The sequence below is a fragment of the Athene cunicularia genome (assembly GCF_003259725.1).
Source record: "Athene cunicularia isolate RWA chromosome 9 unlocalized genomic scaffold, athCun1 chr9_part2, whole genome shotgun sequence".
Classification (NCBI taxonomy): domain Eukaryota; kingdom Metazoa; phylum Chordata; class Aves; order Strigiformes; family Strigidae; genus Athene; species Athene cunicularia.
The window spans coordinates 904,455-920,722 of NW_020799111.1; the positions used below are offsets into that span (position 1 = coordinate 904,455).

The 16,268-nt window shown below is 50.4% G+C and overlaps 1 protein-coding gene across 1 annotated transcript in view; it reads right to left on the minus strand.

Annotated features, from left to right (window-relative positions):
• SLCO2A1 (solute carrier organic anion transporter family member 2A1) overlaps positions 1 to 15,669 on the minus strand; it is a 29,776-nt gene extending 14,107 nt beyond the window's left edge. Inside the window, exons 1-3 of the mRNA XM_026855556.1 lie at positions 15,580 to 15,669; positions 4,251 to 4,388; positions 2,103 to 2,265 (exon numbers count right to left, since the gene is read on the minus strand). Coding sequence (XP_026711357.1) covers positions 2,103 to 2,265; positions 4,251 to 4,388; positions 15,580 to 15,669 — 391 coding nt within the window. The remainder of the gene's footprint in view (positions 1 to 2,102; positions 2,266 to 4,250; positions 4,389 to 15,579) is intronic.
• Positions 15,670 to 16,268: the final 599 nt, after the last annotated feature.

The window sequence follows — 16,268 nt, forward strand, 5'->3', positions numbered from 1 at the left end:
CAAGACTGCATTTTCAAGACTTCTTATCAGTCAGATTAACTGCTTTTCCCCCAGAGCATGTGGCATTAACATACAGTGCCACAGAATTAACTTCTTGAGCAGATAAGGGCCATCCAAATAAGACTGATAGGGCAATAACTGTTCTGATAGGAATTCAGTTCAGCATTCAGAAAAGCACAAAGCCTCAGCAACAAGATACCGAAGAGTCTTTGAGCCCCCTCAGGAAATGCACCAGTGACCCAAAAAAGCCAGAAGTGAAGTGATTTGTCCACAATTGCACAGGGCATCAGCAGCAGAACCAGCATCTCCTGCATCCCAGGGCTTCTGCCCCAAATGTGCTGCCTCATCATCAGCGCTCTCTGCTCATAGTTGGTTTCACACTCTGTCCCTGGATAGATAGCTAAATGACATGTCATCGTTAATAACAATGCTGTCATCACCAGGCAGAGATGCAGTTTCAGAGCTGCAGCTGAGGCTCTTCTGATGCCATAGAAAGTGAAACAGGATGCTCAGGAGCAGGTTGGAGGGACACATACCACCCGAGCAGAAAGCAGGGACATGTCATGCCTAAAGATCTGAAGAGAGATGGGTGGCACAGCCAGGAGAGAAGCATATGTAAAATAACATTTTAAGCTAGTTAAACAATTAGTTTTCAGGTATAGTTTTCTCAGCCTCATCCTAGAGAAACTGATGCCCTGATGAAGTTTGCCGACTAAACTGTGGGGGAAAGGGAGAGCCACGCTGCAGGAAGACCTGGATAGGCTGGATGAGTGAACTAACAAGAACCTTATGAAGTTCACCAAGGACAAATATAAGGTCATGCACCTGGGAAAACATAATCCAGGAGTGCAGCACAGACTGGGACCTACCAGATCTGTGGAGCAGCTCTGTGGAGAGCAACCTCAGGGTGCTGGTGGACAACAAGCTCAACATGAGTGAACAACGTGCTGCTGTGGCAAAGCAAGCTGATGGGGTGCTGGCCTGCATCAACAAGGGCATCACCAGCAGAGATAAAGAAGGCATTATCCCACTCTGCTCAGTGCTTGTCAGGCCTCACCTGGAATCCTGTGCTCAGTTTTGGTCCCTGCTACACAAAAATGATGTGGACAGGCTGGAGAGGGTCCAGAGAAGGGCCCCAAAGATGATCAAGGGACTAGGCAGCCTGCTGTGTGAGGAAAGGCTGAGAGAACTGGGTTTGTTCAGCCTTGAGAAGAGAAGGCTCAGGGAAGATCTTGTCACCCTGTTCCAGTATTTAAAGGGTGGTTACAAAGAAGATCGAGACTCCCTTTTTACAAGAAGTCACATGGAAAATACGAGGGGTAATAGGTACAAGTTACTCCTAGGGACATTCCAATTGGACACAAGAGGAAAATTTTTCACAATGAGAACAATCAGCTACTGGAATAATATCCCCAGGGATGTGGTGGATTCCCCAACATTGAACACTTAAGATTAGCTGGACAGGGGCTGGGCTGTCCTGTCTAGACTGTGCTTTTGCCAAGAAAGGTTGGACCAGATGATCCCTGAGGTCCCTTCCAACCTGGGATTCTATGATATTTTATAGTATCCACAGAGAAGGATATGCTCTCTCGCTAAATGCAAATACAAATATTCCTGGGTTGGCATGTCCGTGTGGGATGATCGGTCTCTCACGGGTGTCAGCCCTACAGCAAGCTCCTTGGGCACTGATGGGAGGGAGAGGTGTCTTGGCAGCTTGGAGAGGAGGTCCCGCCTGCTGATCTTGAAACACAAACTGCTCCCTCTGGAGGCCTTCAGGAGCATCTGTGGGGAATTTAGGTACTTCACCATGACCACAACACTTGGCATCTGAAACCGCGGCTACAATGACATGCTCGGAAGAGGAAGAAGGGATTCCACATGTAATTACTGCGTTCAAAATGGGTTGCAAAGCTATACTGAAGTCAGGCTTAAAATAGCAAATTCTGCCTTAAGTCTTCCCCTCCAAACACTGTGTTAAAATTGTGTGTGTGTGTGCTGGATACAACCCCTCTTTTTGGGTAGGCATGGGTAACCCAACCCAGAGCAACTGGAGATGGATTTGTGCTGGGACAGCTCATGGCAGTAAGGGTGGAGGCACTTACCAGCGCTAAGCGTGGTGTATTCATAGGGGTCCGATAGGAAGTGGGGCAGGGTCACCAGGAAGGCTCCCAGCGCCAGCAGCAGCCCCCCCAGGCCGATCACCCGTGGGCGGTGAACTCGGCTGCCGAAGTAGCTAACAAAGATGATGAGGACCACGTTGCCGATCTGGAAAGTGCACAGCGAAATGGGGAGAACGTTAGAAGATGTCACAGAGGACGTCAAGCCCCTATGACCCCGTGACTGTGTGCAGGTGGGTGGAGAGCTCTCTTATCACATGGTGCTTGACCCCCACAAGAGCAGGAACGGGACAGCCCTTCACCCTGCATATTCACAGCAGGTCAGTGCTCCCTGCACATCAAAAGCCAGCAGGCAACTCCTTGGCTTCTGTCACCCGTGTGCACCCCTTGCTGTCATGGATGACTCCACCAGCTCCCTGTGATCTGGCTGGGGATTTTTTCAGCACCCACGCCTGCTCCCCACCTCATAGGATGTTGCATAAACTAACGATTCCCCCAAACACAGAAAGAAATGTATTGCCTCCATTCCCACGACTTGAAACAGACGTGAGCCCAGCTACAATGTCCAGTTCATTGCAAATGTCTGTGGCTCTGGATATTTGCAACTGCAGATATGATCAGCTAAAAAGATATGAAAACATGGAGCTTACTCAGGCAAGAGGATGACCACCATAAAATTACCATTATATGGGCTTTGTCAGCTTAGGACAAGCTAAACATTATTTTAACCTTGGCATGTGTAGCTAAGAATGCTTTTTATTTATGTTTACATGGGCTCCCTTGTTTGTCTCTTTGCGGTTTTTGTTCTTGGAATTGCTGCAGCCATCAATGCAAAAAGATTGTGGTCCTGGACAGACAGGGCAGCTCACACAGAGCTGGAGTAAAGCACAGAAATTTCTCTCATATAGCAGAGAAATAAAAACGTATCTGTTGTCTGCAAGATGTTATTCTTTAACAGCATGACATATATCCAGTTCCAATCCTTTTTCGTTTATATTCTTGCAGTAGCAGACTGCTCTACCTGATGTTTACTTCAGTATTACTTCTCCAGGCATTAATTCTCATAAGTTCTCTAGTGGATAAGGAATATACCAGTTACAGCTCTGATGCTGTAATAATTAAGCCCTCTGCAGGGTTTACTATAATTACACCAGTTCATCAGTACCAATGTTGCAACTGTCCATACTGGGTCTCTTTGTGTGGTTTGGACCTAGTCACAATCAGTGGGAAGTCCTTCACTGGTCTCAAAAGGCTTTGAACCCCAGATCTAGGTGGTGATTGAGGTAAGACCTGGGCATTTACTTCCCCAAGGACCCAGTAGGATCGCCAGTGCTCTTGGTGAAGAATCCCCTATGTGAGAAGACCATCTCCGTACCAGATGGGCTGCCACCGAGTGACTCTTTGTGCCATCAAAAGAAAGTCTGCCAAGCAGGTGTTTTCCTAGCTGGCCTCAAAGAGCTACCAGAAAGAATACAATTAATGACAAAGTAAACTAGAAAACTTATTCCAAGGGAGTAAGTAACTAGAAAGTGTTTGTGAGAAAATCCTCAGCCAACTCAGCAATATTCCAGTGAAAGTCAGTCCTTTGCCACAGGGCTATCAGAATCTGAGAGCGCTGGAGAAAAGGGCTAGAGACTGCTTGGAATGATTCAAGCCAGGACCATTCCTAAAGCCAATGAGAAACCTATGGAAACAGATACTTTTACTGGAAAGTGCTCACAGAGCTGTAGTTGTGTGGATACTACTCATAATAAAATGTTCTTATTCACAAAAGCTGTAAGAACTGTGATCAATGAAGAAGAATCACACTGCGTGTTCTCTGTCTCCCAGTCATGTCTCTGCTGGAGACGTGTGGAGTTCCAGGGTGCTGTGGTCTTCTCTGAAGGAACCTGCTTTATGCTGCTTGCCTCCAAGGCCACATCCTCACCACAAAACCCTACGTTCAACCTCCTGGCATGTGGTACAGCAGAAGTGTGAGGGGGTGTCCAAGGGCACAGCAGCCGCTGCTTCACCCAGCACATGTAGACATGGCTGAGGAAGCACTGGGTGTGAACAACCCTAAGACCCTGGGAAAGTCCCTGTTGCTTTCTGGCCACTCCTTGGGGCCCACACACAAGCTTCTCACCCAGTTACCTCATGCAAGCTGGAGATGAAACCTGAAGAGAGACTGGAGAGCCCAAAGCGCTTCTCAATGGTGGTAAGGCTGCTCTTGAAGTTGGAGCTGTAGAGGAGCTGGGATAGCTGGAGAAGTCCGTGGCACAGCACAAACACCTGCGGGCAAAAAAAGTGCCATCCCAGTTAGTACCCAGCTGATGTGTAACTGCTGGTGACCGTGTCCCATGAGAGGAATTTGAGAGTCATACACACGTGAACTCAAACTGGCCAACACAGCTGCACCTCTGATGTGCAACAGATCTACCGAAGGGCTCAGTCCTGGATTTAGCTTTGCAAAATGAGCAATGCAATGTTCAGAAAAGAGGACAAGGACCCCTGTTTTTATCTTTCCACTGCTTTATCATTATCAATATCCATTGGTATTTACACAGCAGCAAACCTTGTGCCACCCTCAAGAGCAACCCCCCAAGCCAAGGAGCACCAAGGATAAATGAGACAGGCTTGACTTTGCATAGACTTGGTGGTGCTCCTGAGACCACGTTAGAGCCAACTCTGCAGCTGCGTGCTGCAGCTGAGAGGAAACTATTCTAGTTTAGACTACCTGAGATCCAGTATTTCCAGTCGGCCCCTTAGATTCACTCGGCTGTAAAGCCAATTAAGAGAAGGGCTGTTGCAAAAGGGCTTTAAAAGCCCCAGAGGGAAAGAATTAAATATGCACAACATGGTCTCACTACTGGAAGACCTCTGTAGTAGTCTAAAAACAGCATCTTTCCCTTGAGCCAGGCTGTAAGCTGAGCCAGAAACCAAGCCGAAGGGAGGCAGAGCTTTCATGGAGCAGAAGAGGGAATAGAGAGAGTTATGGGGTAGGGCAGAAGCATGGTTGAAAGAGCCCGGGTGGCCTGGGAGAGGAAAGCACTCTCAGCCAGGGATGCAAGAGGCAGCTCACAAGTGTCTTTTGATCTATATTTAGTCAGAACAGTTTTCCTTTATTTTTCTTGGAATGGAATGTGTCCACATAGTGCCAAAAGTATTTTAAAATAATTAAAAAAGAAAAAAAAAAGGGGGGGGAAGGTCTTTTTATTTAAATTCACAGGAAATCAAATATTTGCTGAATAGCGGAAGCATGTCCCACAAAGATAACGGCGGGAAGCCTGAGATGATGAATGGGGGATCAAAGGTACTGCAGGGCTGACAAATTCCTTATGTCCTTGGCTAGGAAAGCAGCAATACTCATTATTAGTATTTATTTGAAAGGGTGGTAGCGCCCAGAAGCCTTGACCCATTGTGTGAAAAAAAAAAACCCAAATAACCAAACAAAAAAACCCCAAAAAAAACCAACAGAAAAAGAGCAAAATTATCCACACAATATGGAGGATGCAAATGCCACAGGTGGGTTGAATGGCTTTTTGGTGAGAAAAGGAGGGATGCAGAGCCACATCCAGCAACTGCAAGAGAATTTGGGTAGAATAAGACGGCTTCTTGGGAAGCTTCTCCTGCAAGGGAGGATAGCAGCAGCCAGAAGACACAGCTGGGTATCTAAAAGGATGAGAGATGGGAGAGATGCTAACAGACAGGGGGAAAGAAGAGGACTGAGATGAAGAGGAAGGAGAAAATGGAGTCTTGGCAGTGTGAGTCTGGGCTGGCCACAACCTGGAGACCACAGAAAAGTAGAAGGAGAAAGGCAAATACCAAAAAAGCGGGAGGCAGGAGAGGACAAAGTCCCAGGCTAGAACTTTGTCCTGACAAAAAGTCACAGAGCAATGACGTGGGGTGTAACGTGGGAAACTCTCTCAAAAGGGCCAAAGTGGAGTGAAACATCTGAAAGTAAACTCTTGAAGCACAATGACCTCTACACCCTCTGGTTATCAACTCCTACGTTCAAAAACCCATCCCAGCGCATGGTCCTGCGGGTGAAGGCTGGATCCACCACATTCATCTTCCCCAATCCTGACCCGGGATCACCATGTAATGAGTCCAGCCAGGCTGGTTTCGAGCAGAGAGGTGACTCCAGTGAGGATGAAAAATGGAGAGGGAATCTTGTTGCCAGAGAACATTAATTTTTGTTCCTGCAGCTCCGGCCAGACCCTATTGAAGTAATTTGAATAAGGAAGCGCTGGCTGGGACAAGTGAGGGCTGGGACCGCCCGAGATGCAGAGCAGCTGGAGGGAGAGCTCTCTCGGTGCGAGGCGTTAGCTGGAGAAGCAAAGCTGTTTACCAATGGGGAGGGAAAAGGGTGGATCACCGAGGCTGATTTTAGCACAGCAAATGTCAGCCTAATCCCAGGGCAGACGGGGAGATGAGAAGTGTTGGGGGAGAGAGGATGCAGGTGGGGAGGGAAGATGAGGAGACTCCTCACCGTGCTGGGGTTGGCAGGGGATGGGAGAAGGTAGAGGCATGGAAGGACCATGGGGAACAAGCACTGGCTGTGCTTCGTGAGAGGATGGAGGGCAGGAGATGAGAGGGTCAAGCTGTGGTCAGAGAGGGCAGGCAGGAAAAGGCAGAGCTGTCAGGAGGTGCCCTGAGATGGGTTTATGCATTGGTGATAACCTGGGGACAGACAAAACAGGGCCGCGGATCCCAAGACGCCTGGGAGCACACTGGGGCTGCCTGCTGTGAGAGGAGGCAATGTGGGAGAAATGCAGCTGGAGCGTACGGACAAGGAGAGAGACTTTGGGGTGCGACTGCTCCCCCCATGCCCTCAAGTCCTTCTAATCCGGCTCCTGTGAGCAGGATTAGCAGGAATGGCAGAAGAGCAGGAGGGATGCTTGGGTGACCTGATCCTTCTCTGTGCTGCTGCTGGCACCAGGACCCCACATCAGCTGCAGCCCTTGGAGGTGGAGAGCCCAGAGGATGGGACGGGAAGGGCAGAGGAGATTTTCTTTTGCTTGGGAAGAAGCTGCCACCCAAAACAGTTTGAGCAAAGCAAAACAGCCTTTGCTCTAGGACATGTGCAGCTGGAGCTCAGCTTTTGCAGACACCCTTCAACCTTCCAGAGGTGAGAGATGTACCTGATTTAAGACCTCCCCTGCATTCAGCAGACTCAGTAATAATTAAAATAACAACAGCCCAAACCTTGAAGGCTCTCTGAGTGCAAATAGCTGGGAGAAGGGCTTACTTGTAGGTGTCCCCAAAAGGACACTACCTGACCTTGGCACTGGCTGAGATGCTCTGGCCAGGAAGAGCAGACCGCTGAGAGCGGTGGAGATGAAGGACACCACTCTCCCCTGTCCCCACACAGGTCTCTCCCAACACCATTTCTATTCCCACCCACATTTTCACGCTGACCACCCACAACCTGCAGGTCCATGGAAACCAGCACTGACCTGGTCCCATCCAGCTGCAGAGAGCACCAGATGTGCTGCGCTGGCCCCACACACCCGCCGAGCAACCCCAGGAGGGGACAGAGCTGCTATCATCCATCTTCCATAACACTTAAGGAAGAAGGGGTTTTTAAAGAAGAGCCAAGCTCATCTAGAGGGAGGTTTTGCTGACGTAAAACCATCACAACAGCAGTGAGGGCGAAGGCATGGTGGGAGGTTAAGGAGTCGGGGACACTCCCACAAATATGAAGTGCTGACCCTCCAGAGCAGGCAAGCAGCAATCGTAGGCAGACAGGGAGCAGTGCAGAGGCCAAAGGCGTGCACCCACATGCCTCTGCACACACACATACAAAATCCCCTCTTAATCATCCCCACATTTCTTTTAGAGAGCTTGAGCGATCCTGACTCCAGGCTGTTTATACAAGACACTTGACTCCTTTCCAAGATGCACTTTATTTAAAAGGGAAGCAAATGCCTGGGGGAAGGTCCCTCACTGACACGCTGCTCCCCCCCACCCAGTCCATGGGGACTAGCACCTCCCAGAGCAATGTAAGGAAGAGAAACCCACCCTGTTGCAGGGAAGAGAGGGGACTGGTTCCTCCATGGTCTGGACAACACGTTTCAGGCTCAAAGCATAGACCTGGCAGCTGTTCGGTCAATCCCAACCCAAACCTCCTTCAGAGGAGACGTGTTCAAGAATAGGTGACCCAGAGGGCTAGTGAGACTGAGGGTGTGGGAGGCAGCCCCCAGGCATGAGGATGTGGCACCAAGATGTCCCTGTGAGTGCCAGGTGCGCCGGTGGCTGGTGCACCCCTGGGAGATGTCAGATGGCTGATCAGTCCTTGCAGCCACCTCAGAAGGGTCACCTGCACCCTTTCCACTTCCCTGATGCTCACCAGGAATAAAATAAGGCTATGGGAGGAGAAAGGGGGTCTCCCAGCCTCGTGCTGAACCCATAAAGCAGACAAGGATGAGGAAGCCAGAGCCAGAGGGTAAGGAATCCTTGAGCATTCTTGGGGTCAGCGGCAAGTTGCTGCATGCCCTAGGAGCAGGCAGGCAGCAGGTGCTTGCACTACCCCATGTCACATACTGTGTCTGCTAAGCTGTATCCCCTTCCCTCGTGTCTCTCTTTCCATATTGCTAGTGTAGGATAATGCACTGTCACTGGCCTTAACAGGCACACCGAGACTGGACCTTGGAAAAGCCTATTATGAAAGGTGGGCTGTTTCATAAGAGGCTGGGGGAGGTCACCACGGCAGCTAATAAAATGCCTGGCAAGTTGATTAAATAAGAAAATATTCCCAAAGTAATAAGAACATTCCCAAAATTATAGGAGTCAGGCCAAAGACAGGCTGTTTATTTTAGAGCTTGTATGTGATCGACGCTCACTACGCCATCTCCTGCAGTAGGATGGGTGAGATCACTCAATCCAAAGAAATGCATCAGCTGAAAATGGAAAGAATACAGACACGCATGGGGAAATACGTCCCTCCTTGGCATTTATAGATCAAAAAGCACCATGAAAGATTAAAAAAAAAAAAGGAACATTTCCATAGAAGGAACTAAATACCCTGCCAGAACACGTCCCTTAGCACAAAACCACTGAGCTTGGAGCATGGTCCAATAGCAGAAGTTGGCTCCTAAATTGTATTTCTACTGTAAAAAATAAACTACTAAAAAAATTAAATGGTTAGAGATTGTCAGAAGCACACGACTGCCCAGATTATTAGTTGCAGTGATGACTGTCTACTGCCAAGTAATCTATGCTTTACAAGCCCCAGTTGTCAAGTGCAAAGACAATGTTTGCTCTTTTTGCAGCACATGTACACACGGGATTTCCCTGCCCCGCATCCCAGTGCCCTCGCAAGGTCCGCGCAAGCCCTGCTTTGCTCACTTGCTGCAGAGGGAGCATTCCATGGGACATAAAAACCTGAGGGTGCACGTTGCAAATGTCAGGAGGATGATTTTGGCTGTGGAGGGCCGCTGAGACCAGACCCTCAGCACATGAGATGTGAGGGTTTGCTACTTCCCAAGCTGCCCCTGAGAAAATACTTCTGCCTGCAAAACACGATACACGTCACTAAGCAGCCTCCACTCTTCCTGCAACCAGACCAAGCCCACAGGTAGGTTGTGTGGTTGGGTCTTTGCTCTTCCATTTTTTTCTGAACATCTCTTTTCTGTATGGTGCCTCAGGACCTGACCATGATTTCCTTGAAGGTACCTTCAGCTTGGCCTCATTTTCCCTGACCCACAAGCGTATGTAATCACTCCTCTTGCTTGCACGCCGGCAGCCCTGGCCATGCTTTGTGCTCCCTATCAGTGACACTCCTCTCTCATTTTGCTCATGATAATCTTATCTACACTGACCACTCCTTGGTTGTGTTTGGGCGCTGAACTACCTCGCCCCTCATAAAATTATCTTGCTTCACGTCTCCTAGACCTTGATCCCACTAAACTTTCCAACCCGTTTTGCTGTCTGGCTCTTCCCCATCTTTTTCCTTATCCTGCTGCTGGTGCTGCTGGCGAAGGCCAGGCGGTTCTTCCCTTTTGAAACCCGATCCCACCAAAACCAGACATAAACACAGTGTTGGATCTATTTAAACCAAACCTTTGCTTTCTGATGCCAGAACCATCACCATAAATGCTGGAAGACTCCAGCTGGAAGTCACAGCGGGTCCTTCTCCCCATGCCACCCAGCTTGTCCTAAAGACTCTGCTTGCTTCTTCGCTACAAATGCTCATCCAACTTGCTATTTCTCTTTGCACAGTGTCCAGTATTGAAATATCATTTGATTTTCTTGTTTAAACCAATGGCCCTAATAAACAATGACTTTCCACTCTTGGCACTTCCTTCTCCAAACCCACAGCCATGTATGTATACAGACCAACGACTTCAGACCAATGACTTCATGAATCTCTTATTCTTGCTAACAGCTAAATAAAACAATTCATAACCTTCTCCAATGGGATGTGAGAGTACAACTGTTACATCTCCAGGCTTCTGAAATACACTCCTCTCAGTAAATTTCTTTAGTCCCTTTAAAGGAAGGGATAAAGAACTTGCCCTGATGCTGTTGGGACCTCAGACCCGAAGGCAAGGCTCCTGTTTCTTCTACAGAAGGCACCCTGACTCCCCAGGGAGAGGAGAGCTCCCTGCTCATGGCCACTGCACCCTTACCACACTCTGAGAGCCCACAGTTGCCTCCTGACCTTGCTGTCCTCTCTCCTACACTCTTCCATACCATCCTTCCCCCTGCCCCAACAGAGTACCCAATTTAAATCTGTCCCTCAGGCTTTTAAATCTTCCCCTGAGCTCCCTCCAGCTGACATAAGTGACAATAACTCTCTGGTATCCTGCTTCCTTCTCCATGCCAGGCAGTCCACAGAGTAAAAGCCTCCGCCTGCCTGTGCTCCCAACCATTTCACACCGCTCCCCTGTGCTCTCCAGCTAACCAGCTTCCAGCTGAAACCAGTCCAGCTCAGCTAAGTAACGAGATTTACAAAGCTCTCCTCTCCTCCTTGTCATCTTTCAGGGGATACTGAATAAGCAATTAGCTATCAATTAAAATAGCACAAAGCCACGAAAGAGGCAATAGAGGTGAAGCAGCCAAAACATCTGAGGCACTGCCTTTGACATAATCTTTTTTCAGTGGGTGTCTGGAAGGCCAAGACATGATGACTGGAGACAATGGTTAGGACTGTGGACCAGGGTACATCAATGGAGTCCATGGCCATGCATGGGTATGAAAAAGACTAATCAGCCACTTCTTCACCTTTCAAACCTGTTTTGATCCTTTAGGCTAGGAGGTCCTCGGTGTCCCCAGTGCCACCGGGTGCTGGCATCCACCTGAGGGTTGGCTTCATCCCACATTTGCCAAGCAGCACAACTGCAACCCCTCAAAGTCCCAGTGCCAGTCTGTGCAACCCTGGAAGCTCTGGTGAACTTCAAAGTAGGGGGCTGTCCTTGCCTATCATCACCCATCTCCACCATCATCCATCAACCACTGCGGAATTACCGAGGTGCTCAAGGCTTCTCGTAGGGAATGGTGCTCAGCAGCACCCTCCCAGCCCCAAAATCTGAAGGCCTTTTGTGTTCTGCTTTCTCTCCTCCAGGTGATTCAAGACAAACAGCCACTTTCTAGAGGGCTTCAAGCAACCCTGCCACATCTGAGAGGGACTCAAAAACATAAGCACAATGACCAGGTTTATTCCAGCTGCGAGATATGGTGCAGACTGCAAACGCACTGTCGGCTGAGCCAGGCGGTGCCCTTAAATATCAGTGCAGACAGAGCCTTGGTGCTCTTCTGTGTAATTGCAGTATTAGCTACAGTCGTTAATACCCACGTATAGCAGGTTATACAGGGAAGTATAACTTCCACAGCAGCAACAAGGAACTGTCACCAACCACGTTCCCGTAGGGTACAGAGATCAGCTGTAAACGCCTGCTGTGTCAGAGTATGGATATGAGCCAGTGGCCACATCCACAGGGCATCACCTCCCCGAGCGCCTGCTTCTGCACCGCTCCTCCCACAGCCCCAGCAGCGCCTCCACACCACCCATCCCCGGGGCTGCTGGCCCCAGCCTGCTCCTCAAATACCTGCAGAACCGTTAAAACCACTGCGTTCCACCAGGACCTTCCCTTCTCTGATGCCCAGAGACATCACGGTGCCCATTGATGCCCATCCCCAGCACCACCATGCTTTCCACTTCTGAACATCGGCAGTAACAGGGCCAGTGACAAACCACCACCCCCGAGAGTGATAGGAACTGGTGCAGGAGGCAGCGGTCCCCATCACAGGGAGCATGGAGGAGCGAGATGGTTGGCACAGAAAAATAATTTGTTATTTTTGGCCCCAGCCCTGCAAAAGGCACTCTGAAAACGATCCTGGCATGTGAGCTTTGTGGATTAAATACAAGCTTCGTGGCTAAGACTTGGAGCCTGCTACAGCTAGGGGAATTTTGTTGTGTTGGAAATACTGTCCCTGTCAGAAACTGCCATCACTTATATGAGGACGCTGTGTCTAATTAATTTAAACCCCTTTATAGTACCTGTCTCTGTGTGGGATGATGCCAGCAGCTTTCCACACAATTAGGTGCTGGATGAAGACTTTATATAACACGTTATTTGCAGCACCAGTGCCTTCTCATACAAAAAACAGCTATAAAGCCATATAAACTAAGATGTTTACTGTACACCTTGACCTCTGACAACCCATTCACAACAAAACAACTTCCCAAACCTGGAAATTCAGTTGTGACACTGATTTTCTCCTGATTTGGGGGTCTGAGAGTATTGACAACTGTGTACAGGCTAATGCTTTCCAACTTGAAGCAGTTATTTTAATGTACGTGTATATTTAACACAAATGTCACAGCACAGGAAGAGTGAACAGGTCAGGAAAGGGTGGGGGAGGTCATTGCCTGTCAATTCATAGATATTTGCTCTTAAATGCAAGAACTTTTCATCAAGGGATGGGTGTCCTAACTCCCCACTGCCCCAGATGGTACCTATTATCCATCTGATGCCCACAAGCATGTTTTGACAGAGCTCAGACTGTTCCTTCATGTGCCTGCAAAGTGCCAGTACTGGACTGTGCTAAATTGAGGGATGGTTCCCCTTGATTTAGCAAAAACCTATTGACTTTTTAAAAATTCCTTTTCACGAGCTGGTTTTCCCTTAGGGCAGCTGTATTTGCACCAGCCAGGATGGGCGGGAGGAGGGGGTCTCTGGTGGCATTGGGGTCACCTGCCCTTGGGGTCACTCTGTGCGTGGTCCCATACACAGTTGCCACACTGGGTGCTGCAGCACCCCTTCTCCCTCCAAAATCACCTCCTAGGACCCTCCAGACAGGCTCAGTGGTGGGTGCCCGGCAGGTCTGGGGAGCGCCAGACTCCTTGCTCATTTTGAAATTAAGACCTGAGCCCTCCAGCTGGCACCAGCCACTGAGCGATTCCAGCCGGAGCCGACGGGGCAGGCAGGCAGCCAGGCACCTCCTGGCACGGCCAGAGCTCCTGCTGCCAGCAGAGTGACACCCCCATGTCATCTGCCTTCAGCCACATGCCCTGGGGAGGTCCCACACGCAGCCCCTGACCACGGGGTGCTGAGCGCCCAGCTGTGGCACGCACGGCCCACATACTGCCGCTGCCTATGGGATGCAGAAATCAATTAACATTTGTTGGGGCTTTTTTATTTTTTTAACCCTAAAGTTTTACATCCTGAAAAGGCATCGAGTTTGTCAACGTTTCTTCAGTTCCAGGACATTTTTGCAAGCATGCAGCTAAAGAAAACTGTATATATTTCCAGGAAAGAGCATGAACTGCAAGAAGTGCTCCAGTTTTGGGTGACGTTATCCTGAACCACAGTCATTACTGGAGTAGCCCAGAACAGGTTAGGGCCACCTTTTGCACCTCCACCAGAGGAGAAGTCAGCTCACCAGTCCCCATCCAGAGGCATGTTAGAGTAGCCTAGGGCAGCCCTAAATTACCCAGGGTAATTTCAAACTTTTCCTCCTGGCGCTCACAGCCAAAAAGGGCCATCAAGTCACATGCTGGAATAGCCCAGCCTAAGCAGTGGGGACCTTCAGGGATGTAGGACTGGAAGACATCATCTGAGATGATGCCTCCAGCCCTGGGAGCCCTCACCACATCACCTGCTGGTCCCAGGAAGCCCAAAGCTTTGCTGCTCGCCCCATAACGCTGCTCAAGAGAGCAGCCTGTTTGGAACAGCCCCAGGGCATCCCACGGCAGCCCCGCAGCACCCTGACAGAGATGTTGGGCCTGCGCAAGGAGCAAGGTTCTCGGAAACCAACATTTGTTCCCCTGAAACCAACAGCAAGCAAGCACAACCCAGAGAGGATCAGGCAGTGCCAAATTTCATACAAGGTGAGGAAAGATGAGTGGCAAAAAAAGCCCAAGCCCATACTGGACAGCGACCCCCATGGCTGCACACTCCTGAAAATAAGCTTCACTGGGAAACACTGACAAATCCTTCCTTGCAAATACATATCCAATAACTCCAGTGGCAAATCACACCCCAGCCCTGGGCATGGCCAGCAGCATCAGCACAAGGGGGGGTCCTGCCAGCTGGTAGCCCCTCTCCTGAACCCGAAGCTGCTCTGCCCATGGGCAGGTGCTGCTGGGAGCTACCGTTCCCCAAAACTGCACCCGCTGCTGCGGATGCCGATGTGCGGAGGTGCTGCCAAGCGAGGCATGAAAATCCCCCCCCCCGGCCAGGGAAATCCTGGCCAATGCAGGCAGATGTCCTGGGGACAGGAACCAGCATAGGCAGCAGCCTCGGTGCCCATTCAGAAATGGGTCAAAATGTGCTGCATTGGGAAAAAAAGAGAGGGCAAGGGGTGGTGTAAAACCATGATGGTCAACAGGGCTTAAAATGTGCGAGGCTGACAGAGCAGCTGGTGTTTTCTCACTCAGGCAGTGAGCTCAAGAGTCTGAAACTCGGGGCAGGGACCAGCTTTAAGATGACAGCTCTCGCCTTACTAATAGGGGCAGGTGAGTAACTGGGCAGCCAGCACCAGAAAACCCACTTCAACCTGCTGTGATTTTGCTTCTGTCACTCAAAATGCCCTGCTCACCAAAGTTTTTAAAGCAAGTCAGTGTTATTATAGGGCAGTGTTTTCTTTTCACACCAGGATGTGGTTAATCATTCCCTAAGCAGCAGCACACAGTGTACCAGACACCGTGGGTAAGCTCTGCAGCCCACGGAGAGCTGCCCACGCCGCTTCCACAGGGCGTAACACCCATGCGCCATGCAGGGTACCACTCCAAAGCCCATGGACCCCCCCCAACCCTTCCCACATGCTGGACAGGATAGACCTCAGCAGCGTGATCCAGGACTGCCTGAGGAGTTGACTTTCAAATTCTGCATCTTAGCAAACACCTTTCACGTTATTGGCGGTTTGTACTGGGGATGCGGGGATCTGTGGGATGGGTTGGGGTCACTCTCCATGCAAGCATCCTCCTCCCTCCCCGCCAGGGAAGCAGCGCATCCCTGCCAGCACCGCTCCTTACCTTGATGTTGCAGAAGATACTCGGGGAGCAGGTGCCGGACCTTTTGGGGACGTCAACTTGGGATTTGCTGGCTTCGGGGTGGACTCCCATCGTGGGGGCTTCCCAGGGAGCCCCGAATAGCTGGGCTGTGAGTGGGCTCCCGTCCCTCCCTGGCCTGTCCCACTGCCGGCAGCCCGCGCAGTCTGTGCCGAAAACCCTCCAAGCCTGCGAGTGAGCCAGGCAGCGTGAGCGCAAAGTTTTTATAAGTCTGCTCTCAGTAACGATGATGAAACCCTTTCTCCTCCCTCTTTTGCTTTGTCCGCCGAGGGAACTTTAAAGTCGCAGGAAGCTCACACCAGCGCACAGGGAGCAGGTGGGAGTAAGGACTCGCTGAGCCCCAGCCGGTTTGGGGAATGGGAATACAGCGGGGCAGCGAGGCTTGCCCACCCGTGGGGGGACACCCAGCACCCCAACCCGCTGCTTGCCCCTGCAGCAGCTCTCCTCTGCTGTGCGCACGTCCAAGGCTGCAGGACGCCGCTGGACAAGGCACCAGCAGCGCAGCCTTCCTTCAGGGAAAGCAACGGGGGTTTTAGTTCAAGTCCCCCTGATGGGATGAGAGGAAGGGGAGGCACCTTCCAGCAAGCCAAGATTTGGCTCCCAGGTGGGGGGAAATTGGGTGGCCAGATGGAGAAATCCCTCCTTGGGTTAAG